Raw genomic sequence first — 20,997 nt, 5'->3', positions numbered from 1 at the left:
TTTTGAAGTATTTGCAGCATTAAGATCAATAAACCACTCAGCAAGAGGAAGTCAGTTCTCTCCAGTACTATAACTAGTAGCAGAGAATATTTTGATCCTCAGTAAAAACCTGTTTTCTATTTTTAGCTCTAAGTATAGCTACTCATTTGTTTCTAATCAGTATATCTTCTCCTTTAGGGAAATCTAATTTCCGAGTTACTATTCTTTCGTGGATTACACTTTATTGTTACTAAAAACAACATTATTTCCTCAGCTTAATGGTCCAATTTCACAAAATTAGCAATTTTATCTATTAGGTATGTTTCTTTTACCAAGTGTTTTTCTACCATTGTAAAAGTATCATTATCAGATTAGATTTTAAGCCTAAAATTATACATTACTATTTACTTGATAATCAAGTTTGAAATTCATGTTTGGCTGCCATTTGAGTACATATATAGAAAAGGCTCAACTTAATGTATAGCTTTAACTTTGTTACAGGTACATTTAACAGAGCCAAGTACTAGAGCTAAGTTGTTCTTGTACTTGCAGTTAAAAAAACAAAAAACAAAAAAACAACCTCACAAAGATAGCAGTGATGGACCTTTAACCAAAGAATTCAGTTACAACTGCGCTCAAACTTACTGCAATTTTTATTAGCACTCAAGAGAGCCAACGTTTTTACTATCTTTTGTGCACAATGACTTACTTTACTTTTGTAAGTACTATCTCATTACGAAGCTATTTACAAGGTATTTAGGAAACAAAATTAATTCCTTAAAATCATCTATAAAATCCACTATCATACTAAAAATTAAAAAACAAAAACAAAAGTGAAGTCCACCCAAACTTTGAAGAGCTGGGCTTTTTTTGGTTCCTTTCCCTCTATTACCTGACAACATAGCAGTAATAGATAGGACCTCATTAGAACAGTTGTAGTCACAACTTGCAATAACCATTTTTGCGAGCTGTGGATCTAGAGGAAATTCTGCCATCATGGATCCCAATTCAGTCAGATCTCCATCATCATTTAAAGCAGCCAGATAATTCAAAAGTTCTAGGGCTCTCATCAGAGTTTCAGGAGCTAGGGGGAAAAACAACCTATTAGGCACAGTGCCTTAAGCAAGCAAAAATATGACAAAGTACAAACTATTATAAGCAATCTCATTTTTCATTCTGCAGTGGACAAACCTCAAACTCAAATTGTCATCCTATTCAATTATACACATCTACCAAACAATGAATCATAGAAACACTGCAAAATTTTTCTGTAGGCAAAACTGTCTTCTTCCAAAATATATTAAATAATTGCTAATTCATCAATGTGTTTATCAAACTTTTTCTTCGCAAAGAAAAATTAGGAAGTTTAATTCTCACATTTTCATGCCCAGAGGACAATTCAATTTATCTAACCACCAACAGAATAACTTCTGAAGAAAAAGAAAGTGTTCATATAACTGTCACCTTTTTTAGTTTTGATGCTATCACATAAGACTCATCTTGATACATACTGGATGGAAAAGGCACAATGTATTTAATATATATATTAAATATGCTGCAGAAAAACACTGAGAGTCCATTTTGGTTAAAAGATCTGATAGAAATGTTTTGATAAGTCATACCTGGGGGATCCATAAAATCAAAATGTACCAAATCATCAATACCAAGTTTCTTCAACTGTAACACAACTGATCCTAAATTGGAACGCAAAATCTCAGGATAGGTGTTATCCTAGCAAAAACAAAAACATTTATTTGTTATGTTAAACATGACTCAGTCTCTTTGTTCCAGAAAACAAAAATCTGTTCACTGTCTCCTGAGCTATTTGTTTTGGCATTACTTCTACACTACTGTCTCACAAGAGATAAATACTTGTAAGATCAGACTAGAGAGAAACCATTTTTCTCCAACTATCTTTATAGCATTCAAAGTGCTTGCTACTGTCCATAAAACTCAGAACTGCAGAAAGAAATTTGTATATAGTCTTTACTTATCTATGGTTTTAATTTCCATGGTTTCAGTTAACCACTATCAACATAAAAATTTTAAAGATTCCAGAAATAAACAATTCATCAATTGTAGATTTGGCACCATTCTGAGTAGTATGCTATATACACTATACACCCACTTGTCACTTAGCAACCATCTGTTATTACATCAAGTTTTGCAGTATCCAAGTGCTTGTGCTCAAGTAACCCTTTTTACTTAATAATGGCCCCAAAGCGCAAGATGCTGGCAATTTGGATATGCCAAAGAGAAGCCCTAAAGTGCTTCCTTCAAGTGAAAAATACAAAGTGTAAAAGAAAAAAAGTTGAAACCTAGCAAGGAAAGAAGAAAAGGAACACATGCTGAGATTGTTAAGATCTAAAATAAGAATGCATCTTCTATAAGTAATATTGTAAAGAAAGATAATTATACATAGTATACAGAAGGTTCAGCACATTCTAGGTTTCAGGCATCCACTGCAGGTCCTGGAATATATAATCCTCGAATAAGGGGGTGTAAAACTAAGTTGATTACACCATACATTTCACGCCTGGAAAAGCTAAGGAGCTTTTGATCCTAAAGGGCAAGATTAAGTAAATAAAGCCATTTTCTTTTGGTAAGAAATTCAACTTAACTTTTTAAACATCTAGGCAGGAAACAGCAATACCCCATACCTGCATTTCTGTTTTGTAAGCTTTCTCTGTGTAAAGTCTGAAGCATTTTCCAGGTCTGGTACGTCCAGCTCGACCAGCCCTTTGTTGAGCTGAAGCTTTACTAATAGCTGTCACCAAAAGGGACTCAACTCTGATTCGAGGATTGTAGACCTATTGGAATTGAAGTAACACAAGAGTCTTTCTTCAGTCAAACTCAAACTTGTGAAGCAACGAAGTATCCAAAACTCACGGTTAATTCCAAAATAAACAAAGAAATACTGATAACCATAAATCATGCTGCTACAATAGAGAATTCATCATCCTGAACCTTAAGGTGTTCAGACATTCTAATTCGTCATCTGAAAGACTGAAAATAACATGAAAAAGTTTATGTATAACACAGACAGCTTATATAATCCTTACTCCTCCTAATTCAAGGTAATTTCAGTTCTATCAGATTGACCTTGTTCCTTGCTTTTTACATGCTGGACAGACAAGGAACCTGCCTAAAAAGAAACCTGCACTTTCCAAACTCAACGTTCTGAGTACTATTACTCTGTTACTGTTTAATGAAAAAATTTCCATCAGTAACATGATATGCCCACAAAACGCAATCAATTTATCCAGAAGATGTTAAAAAATAAAACATGTTATTTATTGAGTAGTCACTTCCTTTGGTAAAAATGCTTAGTATACAGCCCTGTGGAGGAGTAACACAGTCCTGTTTTCAAATAGTGTGCCTAGCAGACAGCAGTAACTCTAATGATCGATAAGTGACTGAACTGCAGGGAGGGAAATCCTATACTTTTATTACTAAACCCACACTGTTAAATGAATTTACAAGCCAAAGCACCCACCATAACCACACTGAAACAAAAAAACCAAAGCAACTCTAACAAAAAAAAAGCCTAGAATTACATATTAAACACTGTCTTAATTTCTGAGAGCCAGCCAGAACATAAAGGGCTCATACAGCAGAAATCTGAAAATGCAACAAAAGATAGGAAAATAATTCTGAAAGTTAAATTTTAGCCATTAAATGAATGAGCAGTAAGTCCTGTTAAACCAACTCTAAAAAGTAACCACTAAATATGTACCTTCTGTTTCGCAAATCCAGGATCAATCACAAACACCACACCGTCTATTGTCAAAGATGTCTCTGCTATGTTAGTTGACACAACTACCTGTTAAGAAATAGAGTATATAAATTATATTACATATCAAATAAAATTAAGAGGACTGTAAGATCAGCCATTAACTTTCACTAACACAATGAATTTCAAACCAGCAAATAAACTAGAAATATGGTTTGATCTTTAATGGCCAATGCTTTAAAAAGGCAAATTAAAGTTAAAGAAACCAAAATTGCATTTACATCACAATAGCAACCTCCTTTCTCAACAAAGCTTTGACTTCAGATTATCACTCAACCAAGTTACATTTTGCTTAATCAAATTAATGGACAGCATAAAAAAGAAATGATAGATCAGCAGAATCAAATGTAAATATTTTGGTAAGTGCATAGTCTCAAAGGGATGACATGTTAATTGTCACTATATACAAAGCAACTATTAAGAACCATAAATTTTTTGACAGAAAATGTTTAAAGCATTTACATGCTAATATGAAGCTTGTTTTGTGTATGTGCATGTTTTACTATATATTACATATGTTTCAGGAAATTGAAGACTTGAGACAGACATGTTACATACAATTTTTTCCTTTTAAAACAATGGGAAATGGGGATTCCTCATTAGCACTTTTACTCAGGACATCTGATTTTCAAGAACAGATTACTGTATTAAGTTGAAGATGCCTGTATATGCAAGCAATTGATACAGAAAATGAATCACAGTCTGCTTTTACAATTTGTAAGGGAAGATTAGACATGGATAGTTTGAGTGGCACCAAAAACACATTGTGAAACTTAAAAAGGGTTTACTTCCAACAGCAAAGACAAGAAAAGCTTTACTGGAAAAAAAATAGTATTTAGGATAGTCCTTAAAGTAAGGTTGAGACCTACTCAGGAGAGAAGGGCACAGCAACAGCACTAGAGTTCTAGCTTAAAAAAGCATACGTGGGAAGGAATGCCTGTGGGTACATACATAAAATAAGATTTATATTTATCCCTATTTTATTTTAAAAACAATTTTATAATCAAATGGCTTAAAAAAATCATAGGCTTTTGCTGCACTATTTTACTTAAAATAATAATATGTCTCATTTTCTGATTTTATATTTACTAAGTAGTAGACTTCCCAAAATACTAGTAGGAAACCTTGGGGATTTAAAAACAACAGGAATCTACCATCAGAGTATTTCAGAATAATTTACAAGTAAAAAACCAAAATGTTTCCTTATGTCAGCTGAAAAGACTGACAACTAGCAAAGGAGTAAGAAACACAAGTGGTTTGATGATGTTGCTGCAATAAATTCTTCAGGACATTTAGATGAACAATCAGCAACTAGAACTGAAGCGAACAACATAAATAAGGTTAACAGGTGAAACTTGAATAAGCATAACTTATTTACAATACTGAATTTAGTATTATTCTAGAAAGTCAATTAGTTGCAGTTAAAGAAGCGATGAATTTAGAGGTTAAGAGGCAGAGCTAGCAATCAAACCTGAGTGGCTAAAGTAACTGTGTAAAGGTTTTAATACCCCCAAGCTTGTATTCTTTTTATAACTTGCATATTACTTAGTCTATGTAACATAAGATTGTAGGGAATAAATTATGTAAGGATGTAGAAATGCTCTATAAACTATAGAGAATGGGCCAGGCATGGTGGCTCACATCTGTAATCCCAGCACTTAAAATGGCCAGATAGGATTACTTGAGTCCACGAGTTCAAGACAAGCCTGGACAACATAGCAAAACCCCGTCTCTATAAAAAATTAAAAGAAATTAGCCAGGCATGGTGGCATGTGCTTATAGTCCCAATTTCTTAGGAGGCTGAGGTGAAACTGGACTGTGCTTGAGCCCAGGAGGTTGAGGCTGCAGTGAGCCACGATCATGCCACAGAACTCTACCCTAGGCAACAAAGTGAGACCCTATCTCAAATAAATCTATCCAGAACCAACTACATGCCTGCAAATACAGAAGATGTCTGCTGGCTTTGTGGAATTCCAGGGTGAAAACCATGGTTCTGAATATATTTATGAAGAAAATTGCTTTTAAAAGAGTTGTTCTGGAAAAAAATACATTTATTTCTTCTAGAAGAGAATACAGTATGATAAAAATTTCAAGATGTGACCAACTCTTTAAAGAATTATTATAAAAAACTGTTAATTTTTCTCCACAAAATGATTTCATCATGTGTGCATGTTTTGTTTGGGTGTATGTGTATTAAATTCTGTAATACTTATGACAAGACGCGGATGCATGATTCTCAAGTGTTTTAAGAATTAAGTGATTTATGCTGACTTGGTATAACACATGTCATTACTTATAATGGTTAAGAGACTACTGCCAGCCAAAAGTCAAACCGTAAAATGTAAGGGTTAATATTGAGTCCTTACAGAAGCACAAGTTTTAGGACTTTCTCAAGGACTAAAAATAGCTAGGGCTAAATAAACACACACACACACACACACACACACACACACAGACAAACGCAAACTAATAAATGAGATGATAAAGACTTCTTTGGAACCTCAGCAGTTGAGTTAGGCTAACCCTTAGCATGCTCTAATTGTAAATGCCACACCCTACAATCAGGAACACATCATGAGACCCAGTGACCCTGAATTTGTCAAGGGATTTACATTATGACCAGTAGGAATGAATATAATTGTTACATGCTTTCTAGATTGCAACACTGCAGTAAGTGTTCAGAGAGCCTTAAAACCTGTTCAAACCTCATTGACTAATATGGAACAGACCCTATGGTAAAAAGCTTGGCATCGCTGTCAAGATGTGCTAAGAGTAAATTTCCCCCCTCAATAACCTGCCTTCTATTAGAACCCACTTTTTTTTTCTAATAGAGCCAGTTGTTTTTTTTTAATAACTCCATTTCAAAGTAGAACTCAGAGTACTTCACTTGCCCTACCTGAATACTGTTTGGACACAAGAATGCATTTAGTTTAAACTAATTTGGATTTTTAGCCCCCAGAGAATTCTGGGGTTCTCCAATACAAGGTCATCAACTTATTTGCTTGTAAACGTCCCAGCAGCACCACAGTAAGCTATCTTCAGATCCTGGATCATTAATTCTTTCTTTAAAAATATAGAACCATCTCTACAAGGGCCGTTTCTCTTTGTTATTGAGCAATGTATGCTTTGAATCATATTAATTAGCTAACTGTAGGATAAATGATAAAAAAGTCAGCTATTTGTATAGACAAAATTAATGAAACTGAATATTTAAAAAATAACTATTGTTGTATTTTAATAACAACCAAATCCACAAAATAGTCATTGTAAGTCTCAGTCAAAAACTGCAGAGAAGTTATCTACTGAGGAGTAAACCTGAATGTATGTAAAGAACTTCTGTAACTTTTAACTTAGTCAAAAACACTTTAAAAAAAAACTTCAAAAGTTAACAAGAGGTAAAAATGTCTACCCTCGTATAAATATTTGCATTCTCAACCTTTCCTGATTGCTAAAACCTTGAAATCACTCATCATTAGTGCTGTAACATGTTTAAAAGGCTACTGTTTATTAACACCACAATCAAGTTATAAAGTCTATTTTGCACAAACTAACAGACTTAAAAATAACAAATGCCTTACAAAAGGTACTCAATATATAGTTATACAGAATCACAATTAATTTGATGGAAATTAAAATACTGTATTAATTATATTTGTTCAAAAACTTTCAATACTTTTATATATTTGCTTTATGCTAGCTATTATTATCCTTATTAGAACAAAGTAAAACAGTTTAACAAAAAAAAAAACAAGTATTTTGTTTTTCACAATTAGATACAAAGTTTAGATACAAAGTTTAAAATTACATATAAGCAGTAAAATTATTATATAGGTCCCTCCTCTATATGCTAGCCTTGCATGAAAATTTTATATTTGTGCTTAATATCCTGAGCCTCAGAATGTTCTTCTTCATAATGAAAATGATGTAGCAACTGCCAACGAGGTCTTCCTTTACTCTCCCTAGGACAGTCCAGGGAAGCTACATCAGTGCTTGTTTCAACCTCTAAAACGAAAATGACTCAAGGCAAGGATAACACGACTTTCCAGCAAGATGTCCTATAGGTTTGGCTGAAACACCATCATTGGATGGTGAAGTGGCATTACAGCCCTTAGTTTTGAATTAAAAGCTCACGATCAGTCCTCAGAGTGAGCCCATCACCAGCTGTGGCCATCATCACATATCCAGCCACTGGTGAGTCACTCTTTTCAATAAGACAAAATTCTCCTCAGCATCCTTAAGGATTTAAAACACAAAAAGCAAAACAGAAACAAAAAACTGTAATTTACTGCATAGCCTTAAGTTAAGACAGCAAAAGAGCTCAGATGTGTAATTGTAAATATGTGCCCATATTTCTCAAAGTTGAACTCAATGAAGTGGGGACAACACAAAAGGATAACACAAACAGGACATCTTTGTTGCACGTCAATTTCACTCAATGGTAAACAAACACAACATTTTAAAAACAAATACAGATATACAAAGTACACATGACTTCAAGACAAATGAAAAACTAGGTTGAGGGCTGGGCATGGTGGCTCATGCCTGTAGTTCCAACACTTTGGGAGGCCCAGGAGAGGGGACTGATTGAATCCAGGAGTTTAAGATCAGCCCTGGAAACATAGTGAGATCACATGTTGTTTTTTTAAAAAAATTAAAGCTCTGCCTGGAGGATGCATTAACTTCTCTTTATTATATAAATATTTAAGACATATAGTTCTCTCTTTCACTCTCAATATATACATATATATTAAATCACTGCTGACAAGGTATCAAGAGCCCAGAGAGAATAAAGTGCTTTCCAGTCCACAAATCAACTTCAAAATTACATACTAAGTGTCACTTAAAATGACAAGTTTTCCCTAAAGTTCAGAATACACGTAAGGTAACACATATCAAAATATTTTAACATGTTCTAGAGACAGACAAAAAAAATTAAAAGTTCAACATAATGAAGTTATGATTAGACTATTTTCTAAAAGCCAAATTTATTACACTTGATGATCTATAAAAAACCCCAAAGCTGGTTTTTTTTAACAACTCTATCAAATCCTGTTAATTTATTTATATTATACTAGGCTAGTACTGAATATCCACTCAGTGAATTCTTTCAATTCGAAAAGCATATTTGGTACATTTAAGTTTTATATGGCCATATAATAGATAATCACAGTTATACTTCTTTATAATGTGTAATTTTTCAGTAATCATCAAAAATACTAGCAAAGATACTGGAAAAAAAAATCACAAAAGAAGCTGTGAGTCTGTTAGTCCTCAATATAGAAATAAGAAAGCAACAGATCCCAATTTTGACTAACAAGTAAATGATGTGAGTAAAAAATTCAGGTAAGACTTTCTTCTATACAAATAAACTGAAGAAATTTATAGCAGCTACCACAGAAGCTTTGTAAGTATCTCGTATGTGTCAAACTTAATCCTTGCCAATCAACCCCCTAAAAGATCAAAGTAACAATTTTAAAAAATGAAAAACTTTAGAAACACAAATTAAGAAAATCTTACCAAAATTCACATGCAGCTATTATGTAACCTAACAAATGGCTAGGTTTAAAAGTCTAGTTGACTCCACTGTCCAAGTGATTTAAGGTCTTTAATAAAATTGTGCAATCTTATTTTCAAAGACTCTGTTAGGACTCCCAAATCTTAAAAAATAAAATAAAGCCTAGCTGCTGTTTCAAACTGGCACCGGGATCTCTTCTCAGCCCCTCAACAAAGTACCTCAGAAATCAGGCTGAAATAATCTTGTGCGAGTATGAGTAACAGTGTTACTGTTATTAGAGGTCTGCATAGAGTCAACATTTTATACCTATAGACATTACATTTGGTGAAGCCTTAAAGAAAATTATAGGCAGAAGGCCAAGGCATCAAAGAAAAAGTGCTTACTTTGTGCCACGTGATTTAATAGAAAAAAAGAGAGTACTTGGCCATCATCCCCTTTTCTGAATCCATCCTAACAAATCTTCCATTTGCTAAGGAGGGACTACCTAGGAGGAGAGGAAGCAGTACACATTCTTTCTTTAGAGTCAGGAGATATGAAGAATTTTTTTGTCTCTTTCTGAAATGGAAATTATTTTGTTGTATATAATCTAGATCACAATCACTCACAACTTAGTCCTTTATAACTGAATATAGCTTATATCTCATAAACAATTCGTTCATTACTAGTGAAATATTTTATAAAGAACATTTCTAATGTTACCTTTCTTCCAATTGCTCCATTCTGTTTTTTGGGAGGTGGAGGCTCGAAAATGCGTTGCTGCTGCTGAGGTGGAAGTGTAGAATACAATGGAATGATTTTAATGTCACCAACTTCAGGGCCCAAATCATCAACCTCACGCTTTATTCTCTTACAGGCTTCATCAATTTCCTACAAAATAAAACCAATACTGAAACATTTTTAAATATTTATAATAACCCTAGTTCTATGCAGTCTATTTTTATGTATGCCATCTTCTTTCACTTTATGGATACCCTATTTTCAATTTAGTAACCAAAACTAATTCAGCAAATTTCAATGGGATTTCCAAAACAATCCAAGAAACTTTCATTTTTGTATCCAAATGAATATGTAACTGCCTTATTTGCATTCCACACCCCTTTTCTTAGAGTCAAATTTCCTAATTAATTCTCAACAAATTATACTAAAATTGAAATTTCTCACCCAGGAATATTTAACTGCACTCATGACCTTTTCAATTTTCACAATCTAAAAGAAATTGATGTGTTAGACATTTTAAATAAGCCAATTAGACTTTAATGTCACGTATCACTAATGCAATTACATGGAAGATTTGCTTCATTGTGCCTAATGAGAACAAACACCTTTACAGTATCAACACAGATATTTAAGAACTACGCTAACCCAAATACCTTAGTGCAGTTAGTTTTTTTCTCAGAAAACTACATTAACACATTGCTTAATGACAGTAATACATTCTGAGAAATTTGTTAGGTGATTCTGTTGTGTGAACATTCTAGTGCATTTATGAACCTAGATGGTATAGCCTATTGCTCCTAGGTTACAAACTTGAGGAGCATGTTATTGCGGTGAATACAGTGGGCAAGTGTAACACAATGGTAAAGATTTCTTCATCTAAACAAAGAAAAGGCACAGTAAAAATATGGCATAATAGATAAAAATCAGTACACCCATAGAGGGCATTTGAGTTTCACTCATTACCCAGTCTGGAGTGCAATGGCGCGATCCCGGGTCACCGCAACCTCCGCCTCCTGGGTTCAGGCAATTCTCCTGCCTCTGCCTCCTGAGTAGCTGGGATTACAGGCACACGCCACCGTGCCCAGCTAATTTTTTGTATTTTTAGTAGAGACGGGGTTTCACCATGTTGACCAGGATGGTCTCCATCTCTTGACCTCGTGATCCACCCGCCTTGGCCTCCCAAAGTGCTGGGATTACAGGCGTGAGCCACCGTGCCCGGCCCTAAAATGTATTTTGTTTTTTTAATGTATTTTTTCTTCAATAATAAATTAACCTTAGCATACTATAACTTTTTAACTTTATAAACTTTTAAATTTTTTCAACTCTGACTCTTTTGTAGTAACGCTCAGCTTAAAATACAATCACGCTGTATGGCTGTGCAAAAATATTTTCTCTAAGCTTTATTCTAATTTAAATTTTTTTTACTTTTTCAATTTCTTAAACTTTGTGGTTTAAAAACACAAACACACACATCAGCCTAGGCCCCCACAGGGTCAGGATCATCAATATCACTATCTTCTACCTTAACATCTTAACCCACTGGCAGGTCTTCAAAGGCTAGTAAAACACATGGAGCTGTCATCTCCTGTGATAACCAGGCCTTCTCCTACAATACCTCCTGAACCACCTGCCTGACCCTGTTTTACAGTTAATGTTTTTCTTTTTTTGGGTAGAGACCAGGTTTTGCTGTATTGCCCAGGATGATCTTGAATTTCTAGGCTCAAGCAATCCTCCTGCCTCAGGCTTTCAAAGTGCTAGGAGAGACCACTCTTTTTTTTTTTTTTTTTTTTTGAGATGGGAGTTTTATACTGTTGCCCAGGCTGGAGTGCAGTGACGTGATCTCAGCTCACTGCAACCTCCACCTTCTGGATTCAAGAGACTTTCCTGCCTCAGCCTCCCGAGTAGCTGGGATTACAGGCACGCACCACCATGCCCGGCTAATTTTTGTATTATTTTTTTTTTTTTAGTAGAGACAGGGTTTCACCATGTTGGCCCGGCTATCTTGAACTCCTAACCTTGTGACCCCCTGCCTTGGCCTCCCAAAGTGCTGGGACTACAGGCATGAGATATCACACCTGGCCATTACAGTTAACATTTTTAAGTCAAAGAAGCACACTCTAAAATAATGATAAAACATGGAGTATATCACTGGCAGTATTTGTGGGTGGAAACATGTAGTAAATACATAAACCATTAACAACATCCTATCATTATGTACTGTACATAATTTTATGTGCTATATAGTACTTTTAAATAACTGGCAGCAAAGTAGGTTTGTTTGAACTAACATCACCATAAAGCAGTGAGTAATTTGTTGTGCTATGATGTTACAAGGTTATGTTCAGTTCCATTATAAACTTATGGGACCAGCACCACTGCTATGTGAGAAGTCTGTCTTGACCAAAATGTTGTTATGTGGCACATGACTGTATTCTAAGGCATTTGCATTCAAGAGAAGACATAGTGAATATCAAGACAGAGAAAAAGAGAGAAATGGATTATGTATGACAGCTCTGGGAGAGGCAAAGGAACATAAATATGAAGGCAGCACTGCAGAAAAATGTATCCTAAACTTTACTGAAGTATTAATTTAATTAAACCCAGAAGTATGTCAGACACTTACTATATACTAGGCAGCCTGTCCAATACAGGACCCAATCAGAAGCTACCTTTGTCAACAAATTGGGTTTTATTCAAAGGACAATCATATTAAAGGTCAAGGAAAAATTTTAAGACATTTACTTCATTTTTTATGTTCAGCTGTGTTTCTGTATCAAAAAATACAAAGTTCTTGAACACAGTAAGAACAAATAAATTACTTTTCACCTATTTCAAACACACCAGTTTTCTTAAAGGTTATCTGTCTCAAAAACTGTAACACAAAAAATTACTATTAAGGAGTCAATGTTAATAGATCCCCCTTTGAAATATCAAGTTTCTAAAAGAAAATCAAAGTAGATGCTATTCATCTAAATAAAAAATGTAACAAAGCAAACAAATATTTTTTGAAAATACTGCTTTCAAATGTTGTGCCTAGATTAGAATGCCCCCTGCTGGCATGCAAATAAAAAATTAAGAGCTCTCCAACTTAAAAAAGATTTCAACATAAATACAAAACTAGGCTTCCAACATTCAAGAGTATCTTCAGTTTTGTGAATTTTACTGTATATATATGAATGAAAAATAAAAAAGTCACAAAATAGACAGATCTCACACATTAAAAATTAAGCGCTTAAACTAGACATTTGCTTTATGGCTCCAATATTTTAAAATGACAATTCCAACTTTGCTGGAGACTAGACTACTCAATCTGCTAAGTATGCATGGAGCTAAAACAAAATGATGACTATGTAGGATATAAAGGTTTGGAAGTGGAAGAAGTCCCATTTATGTTTTTAGATAAAGTCCTCAACAGTTTTAAAACTTGCAATAAAAATTTCCCGAGGTTTGCCAAACTTCCAAAAAGTCAACACTATCATTAAGAATGCCACAAAACATTATCTGCATTCATGTTTATAAAAACAAACAGAGAAGGAAAAGGAAGTTTCACTGTCCCAACAGCAGCCATATTAGTCATCAGCCATACTGAGAATAAAGACACAAGTTCAGGAGTTTTGGATTTGAGGAAAGATTTTTAGCTCCAAAATCATCAATATGTTAGCAAATTAATTTGGACCTTACCAATTAATACACTGCATGTTGAAAAAACATTTTACTAAGCAAAATTAAAAACAGAATTATTTAATTACAATCACTCTTATCGAATTTCTATCTAGCAACAATTTAAACTGTTCTCCCCCCACCCCAAATTAACTTAGGTGACTATAGAAGCACTTTTATTTAAGTGGTCAGAGTATGTCACCCCAAATTAACTTAGGTGACCATAGAAGCACTTTAAGTGGTCAGAATATATTCTTAAAAACCAGTTTTAAAATTTTATGAGATTACTCAGTTTCATGGAGGCTATTCAAATTTATGAAGAAAGGAGTACTGATTTCGCAGCAGCATTTAACTTACCAAGTAAAAATAACAAAGGTTCACAAAAATGAGAAGATTAATATTTACTTTAGACCAGCTTTACTAAATGCAATGAATGAAATCTAAACAAAATGTTAGGTTTTCTGCTACCTTCTCCCCAAAACTCTTCTACTCATAACTAGAGCAGCACTTTATTTCATGAAAAACTTACACTCTAGCACACATCTGAAAACTCTTGCGCTTACTCTCTTCCTTTCCCCAGCTGTGAGATTCACAGTTAAAAATTATGAACTGCACAAAGCTGTCACAGAGAAAAACCTTTCAGGTCCTCAACCATGAGGTCGTTTGATATTTCTGATAGACTCTCAATATGCGTATGTTATCTGAGTATGATGACAATTTTAAATAGTGATTTAAAAATAAAATTTACTATGTACTTTGGAGGAAGTGAAAGACTAGAGAGACCAGACACAAGAGGACAAAATTATTATCTCTATAGCCTTAATACTGCATTACAGCACAAATGCTGTTTATATGCCATCAAAAAAGCATTTTGGGGCCGATTACCTGGATTCAGGTGTTGGAGACTAGTCTGGCCAACATAGTGAAACCCTATCTCTACTAAAAATACAAAAATTAGCTGGGCATGGTGGTGTGCGCCTGCGATCCCAGCTACTTGGGAGGCTGAGGCAAGATAATCACTTGAACCCAGGAGGCAAACACTGCAGTAAGCAGAGTTCATGTCACTGCACTCTAGTCTGGGTGACAGAGTGAGACACTATCCCCCCACCCACCCCCAAAAAACAAAGACACTTTAGCAAAAGGCTTTTTAAAACTTTGTATTATCCAAATAGCTTTTGAATTTATTTAGCCACTCAAGAATTCCAAAGCACACCTATAAACCCTATGGGAAATAAGCTTAGAAATGCTATATCTGAGAATAAAATTTTATCTAAAAATGAAGTAAATTCTAACTAAGAACTTTTAGTCATCTTTCCCAACCCTCATAAGCATATGGGAAGACAAAACCAAACTGAAATGTTCTGATAATGAATAGGCATGCAAGTTCTCTCACAAGCTAAACAACTAATGAGAATAACCTGATTTCAAAGCAGCTGTGATGCAAAGTCATGCCTCAGCATAATACCACTTATATCCCAGGGATCTCCTAGACTACAATGGCAAAATACTGAAATTCCAAAAGCATTTAACACTCTTAAAATAATTAACTATAACACAACCTCTAGTGGTATAAAAAAGTATTCCTACAGTATACAGATAAAACAGGTCATATATTTTACATATTAATACAATCAGGTGGAAGAAGAACATTGAAACAACAAAAATATGATTAACATGCCATGGTCTTATGATTAAAGTTGCTGCATATTAAAATAGTATGTGAAAAGCTAAATAATGAAGAAAATTAAAATAATACCTCTTGACCAGTTAAGAAAAGAAGAAGATCTCCCTCTTCCTCCTCACACATATGAATCTGGATAACTGTTCGAATTGCTGCTTCAAGATAATCTCTCTCTGGTTCTGGAGTATAAAATATCTCAACGGGGTGTGTACGCCCAGGAATAGTTAGGAGAGGACAGTTATCAAAGTAAATCTGGAATTTTCCTGCATCTAGAGTAGCACTCATAACTATAACCTGAAAGAAAACAGTAAATTACTTGAAGCTGTCTTCAAGGGTTCTTACATGGTCTTAAATTATAGCAATATTTACTATTCTACATATGTATCGGCTATAAAAAAGACAAGGAAAAACTTCAAATAAACTGTGAATAAAAAATCAAATATATAATGGCTGAACTACAGTAAAAGTTATTTACATTTTTTAAAATTCAGAAAAAATCCAATGCATAAACTACAATATTTCTTCATTAAATGCCTTAAATATCAGATTTTATAAAATTATATGTGATTCATTTGGTAAAAGAAAACATTAATATGTAGTATAAGTACTGGTACCATCATTAAAACAACTTTGCAAATAGGAAAAAACAAAGAAAATGCAAAAAATAAGTTGACCAGATATATTTTTAAAAAAAAAGGTTCCTCCATAAAATATTTCACTAGCATTCTGAATTTCTACTTTGAGGTACTAAACCTTGGTAGCACATAAAGTTTAACAAATAATGACCATACTCACATTATTCTTTAAATGTATTTTTTAAAGCATAGATCTAATTTTTATAAATAAAAACATGCTCAGACCTCAATTTTTTTTCTAAAGACCCAGAATCTTTCTTGCCAGTGCCGTAAACCCTCCTATAACACACATACCAGCAAGGGATGAGTCTACAGTCCAATGAATGGTATATACACACGACCCAGCAAAAGGGAAATTTCATAGACTTTGGTGGACAAAATGTCAGAAAATAATTTCAGGCCCTTAACACAGTAAGAGTGGTCAAGGCACATGTGGTACAGAGGAAAGAAGTAATATACTAGGGTATGAGACTACATTTCTAAGGAGCTGCCTGTCCTGTGTATTATTACTTCTACTCTCCAGCATTATAAATTACAATGCGTGTGTTTATGTTAAGAGAAGGCCATGGATCTGAGGGACAAAGATATAATCCTTAAGTAAAGAAGCCTCTACTTAATGAAGGGTAGAGTGAGTAGCACAGATACACAAATATGCCGTCAGATTATACAAGAACTAGGTGGATTAGAAATTGAGAAGATTTGGCTTAAAAATGCATTACTAAAAGGGGGAAGAAATAAAAGTCTAAAATGAAGACTTACAAAGTAGAAACAAACAGAACAAGAAGGTACTTACTAGTTCCTTCTTTTGGAGGTGATCTCTTACAATTGGTTAGTGATCAGTATGTGTTGCCCATTTTTATGCCCCCCAACACATATATAATTAAGTACATAGAAGAAATTACTTCACCTTTAAATCTGATCTCTGTCTTACAACTTCCTTCAGAACACCCATTAGTATATCTGTAGCCAGTGTCCTTTCATGAGCCTCATCAAGAATTATTACACCATAACGCTCCAGGAGGGGATCATTCATTGCTTCACGAAGTAACATCCCATCAGTCATATACCTATATTCACAAAGAACAAGTCAGTTTAAGGTCCCTTTAGGTCATTTTAAAACCAAACTTCATGACAAAAACGAAATGCAAAGACATTAGGTAAATTAAAAATAAACTCTGGCCCCAAACAAATGTGCTATTGTTTCATGATCAATTGGAAAATTAAGTTTCAAGAAAATCATATAATCGAACGAGATATGCACCCTCAATTCCTGAAAAATATAATACTGAAATGTACTGGGAAAACGTGGTATGACAGATTATGGAATATAACGATCACATGGTTTCACACAAATTCCAAGGCAAAACTCTCATCATTTTCAATTCCTTAAACCTTTTAAAAACATACAAATATTCAACATGGAGAACAAACCAATAAACCATTTTAAGTTGCTTCATGTCACACTACTAAAATGTTACCAGATGCAAATATACATTTTTTAAAAAGCCTTACCAATTCCTTACTTAATAAGCTAACAACAGGCTCTTGGTTCAAAAGGGCTGATAGAGGGTGAGTCTGCCCTCCTCCTTCCACCCCAAATAAATAATCTTAAAGTATAAAAGGAATTCACGAATAAAAGCAGTGGGACTGAGGGCCATTAAATACTACAAAAATGCTGATACATAAATCGAAGATAAAACACAAATGGTATCAGATTGATCAATGAACCAAATAGGGAAACCAGGCTTAGTTAGGGTTGGCTGAAGTGAAGTCAGCTAATATGGACTCCAGTTATCACAAGAGAAGTGCCAAGTAAGAATGAAGGCAATGAGATCAAGGCTCAAGGTTGTATAACTACGTAGGGGTCAGCCATCTCCTGTCCATCCCACTCAGGTTACTGCTGTCACTATGAAAAACAACTGTCTTCCTTTCAGCACCTGGACAAAACACAGTATGCCGTTAGATGCTTAAGTCAGAGCTCATTAGGTTAAATAAAAACCCATGATTTTATTTACAGATCTAAAAGCCGTATAAAAAAAATCTGAAGCCATCATTTATGACTTCACCATTTTGACTCTTTATTAGTCTAACCTAGTCTTTCATGGACCAAGTGGATATTTTTAGCTCATGCCATCTGTTGAAGCATTAAGTTCAGCAAATTGATAGTGGACAACAAAAAGAAGTGAATCCTTCTCTTTATTTCACCTAAACTTAACTCTAAATTTAATAAACTTTCGGCAAACAAATCCATCATAACTCATTTATATGCTTTATGCTTCTTGTCCTTGGTCATATTTTTAAAAATAAACTACCACATTTCAGGGAGAGACATCATTAGCTATAAAGTTATTTTATGTAAGACCAGGAAAGAAAAAAACACTGCCAATTAAACTATGACTCAGTGCCTTAAAGACAGTCAGCATAGTGCATGAATCAGCAACACTATAGCCTGTAGCTGCTTTGAAATTTATTTGATCTGAGGACAGCTGGCAATTTTTCCTGTCTTCCGATGTATTACAGATACAAGATAAGCAATACTCTTATACATGATCTTAGTCAGTAGCAGAACACGACATACAGTTTCCTCTATTTGTGAGTTAACTCTCTTAACCTCAATAGAGCTGTCTGTTGCTTTGCAGGCCAAAAAATAAAAAAGGATTGGTTATTCTTCCAACATTTACTCAACCACCAGCATATATACACCTTGTTGCTCCATTTCCCAGCCTCTTGATACTCAGTACTCATTTCAACATGCAATCGTAGTGTAATGTTTAATATTTTTGAAAGCATTTTAATTAGCAAATACTCTCGGTATGTATAGACCCAACGGTTCACACTATTTCTGATGTGAGAATATGTACAGCTAGATCAAGTTCAAGCATTCACAGGCAATAATAACCAAACTGCCCCAACTACAAGACCTCAATAGACTGTAAGATATATTCTAACTTCAGACAACAAAAATTTGAGGAAAAAGTCATAGAAATGATAAAATATGACTTTAAGTTGAAATGCAAATCAAAACCACATTGAGATACCATCTCACGCCAGTTAGAATGACAATCATTAAAAAATCTGGAGACAACAGATCCTGGAGAGGATGTGGAGAAATAGAACACTTTTACACTGTTGGTGGGAGTGTAAATTAGTTCAACCATTGTGGAAGACAGTGTGGCGATTCCTCAAGGCCTTAGAAATAGAAATTCCATTTGACCCAGCAATCCCATTACTGGGTATAAATCCAAAGGACTATAAATCGTTCTACTATAAGGACACATGCACACGAATGTTCATTGCAGCACTGTTTACAACAGCAAAGACCTGGAACCAACCCAAATGCCCATCAATGATAGACTGGACTGGGAAAATGTGGCACATATACACCATGGAATATTATGCAGCAATCAAAAATGATGAGTTCGTGTCGTTTGTAGTGACATGGATGAATCTGGAGAACAACATTCTCAGCAAACTGACACAAGAACAGAAAATGAAATACCACATATTCTCACTCATAGGCGGGTGATGAAAAATGAGAACACATGGACACAGGGAAGGGAGTACTACACACTGGGGACTATTGGGGAGAATAGGGGAGGGACAGCAGGGGGGCAAGCTGGGGAGGGACAGCCTGGGGAGAAATGCCAAATTTTTCTAAGGTAAGAAATACAGATGGCAGACTATGCATATTCCAAGTACTAAGTTAAATGGCCAAAACCTCTGTGATCAACAGACCATTCCTAATGGTTCAATACTGATCATCACCCGGTGATCCCATTCCATGAGGTGCTGCACTTAATTACTTCTTGGATCACCAGTTAATATGGGATCTTTCTTGCTGTTTGTACAGTGAAGAATTTCAAGAAAAATGAAAATGTCAAAGTTGTAAGCTCTCAATAATACAGTCAAATTAGTCAAACACAAAGGGAAAGCCATGTGAAGATGAAGGCAGAGACTGGCTATAAAGCTACAAGCCGAGAAATGCCAAGAACTGTCAGCCACCAGGAAAAGCTAGGAGAAAATCATGAAAGACTGCTGGCCCTCAGAGCCTCCAGATGGAACCAGCCTGCCAACATACCGTTTTTGAATTTCTGGCCTTCAAACTATGAGAGAATAAATTTGTTATTAATTTTAAGACACTAAAATAAATAAGTAAATAAATAAATAAATAAATAGAAGAGTACCAGACGATTTGCTATACTGTTAAATGTATGAAACCCCTTGCTTAACAACAAAAAGCTTGACACAGAATTCAGGAAGAACCTGGCACAGAGTCACATTTTACTACCTTTCTTGGCAGTAAATTTCATCCAGGCTAAAGAGTGAGTCTCAATAGTAAATTTTAAGTTTCAATAATGAATTAATAAACAAAAATGCCACAGGATAGCCAAATTCTACATTTTACTGGGTGCCTTACTATCTAGTGTTTTCCAACTGTGTCAGGGCAGAGACTCCCTTAAAAAGTTATTAGCATCACCTGGCAACTAGAATGAACTACAAAACTGGAGCCTCATCCCAGATCTACTTCATCAGAAATTTTGAAGGTGAGGCACAGCAATCTGTGCTCCAGCAAATTTTCAAGTGATTCTGATGGTTGCTAAAGTTTGAGAAACACTGGTCTAAGTTAAATATGAGGCAGACTGCCTAAAGGAGATGCCTTAAGTAGCAAAAACATCCTTGGATTAAGTAACAGTTCAGCTTTTCAAGTGTGACTGCTTAATACACCAAAAACTCAATGTATTGAATAATATCAACCTAGCTTAAGTATATATATACTTTTTTGCAAAAAGTCCATGTAGATGTCGTAAGTAAAACTACAAGCCAACTGCCAACTATGATCTTGGCAAGATGACAACAGCTAACACATCACTAAGTCTGATTTGAAGAAAACATGGTAAAATATTTCATCCTGCAACTATATTACTCATTTATGTTTTTGTACTTATTTTATAAAACACTCTGAAAAATCACAAACTAAAAAAAAAAAAACCTCAGAAGGACATCGTTTTTCCAAAAT

At 34.6% G+C, this 20,997-nt stretch overlaps 1 protein-coding gene across 1 annotated transcript in view; it reads right to left on the bottom strand.

Moving 5' to 3' along the window:
- Positions 1–20,997, bottom strand: part of DHX15 (DEAH-box helicase 15) — a 55,560-nt gene that overhangs the window by 10,883 nt on the left and 23,680 nt on the right. The window contains exons 4-10 of the mRNA XM_002745943.5: positions 16,888–17,047; positions 15,421–15,639; positions 9,987–10,154; positions 3,716–3,802; positions 2,640–2,789; positions 1,602–1,710; positions 872–1,063 (exon numbers count right to left, since the gene is read on the bottom strand). Of these exons, the coding sequence (XP_002745989.1) occupies positions 872–1,063; positions 1,602–1,710; positions 2,640–2,789; positions 3,716–3,802; positions 9,987–10,154; positions 15,421–15,639; positions 16,888–17,047 (1,085 nt within the window). The remainder of the gene's footprint in view (positions 1–871; positions 1,064–1,601; positions 1,711–2,639; positions 2,790–3,715; positions 3,803–9,986; positions 10,155–15,420; positions 15,640–16,887; positions 17,048–20,997) is intronic.

This window comes from Callithrix jacchus, chromosome 3 (assembly GCF_049354715.1).
Source record: "Callithrix jacchus isolate 240 chromosome 3, calJac240_pri, whole genome shotgun sequence".
NCBI classification, from domain to species: domain Eukaryota; kingdom Metazoa; phylum Chordata; class Mammalia; order Primates; family Cebidae; genus Callithrix; species Callithrix jacchus.
This window is presented reverse-complemented; position numbering and strand designations above follow the sequence as displayed.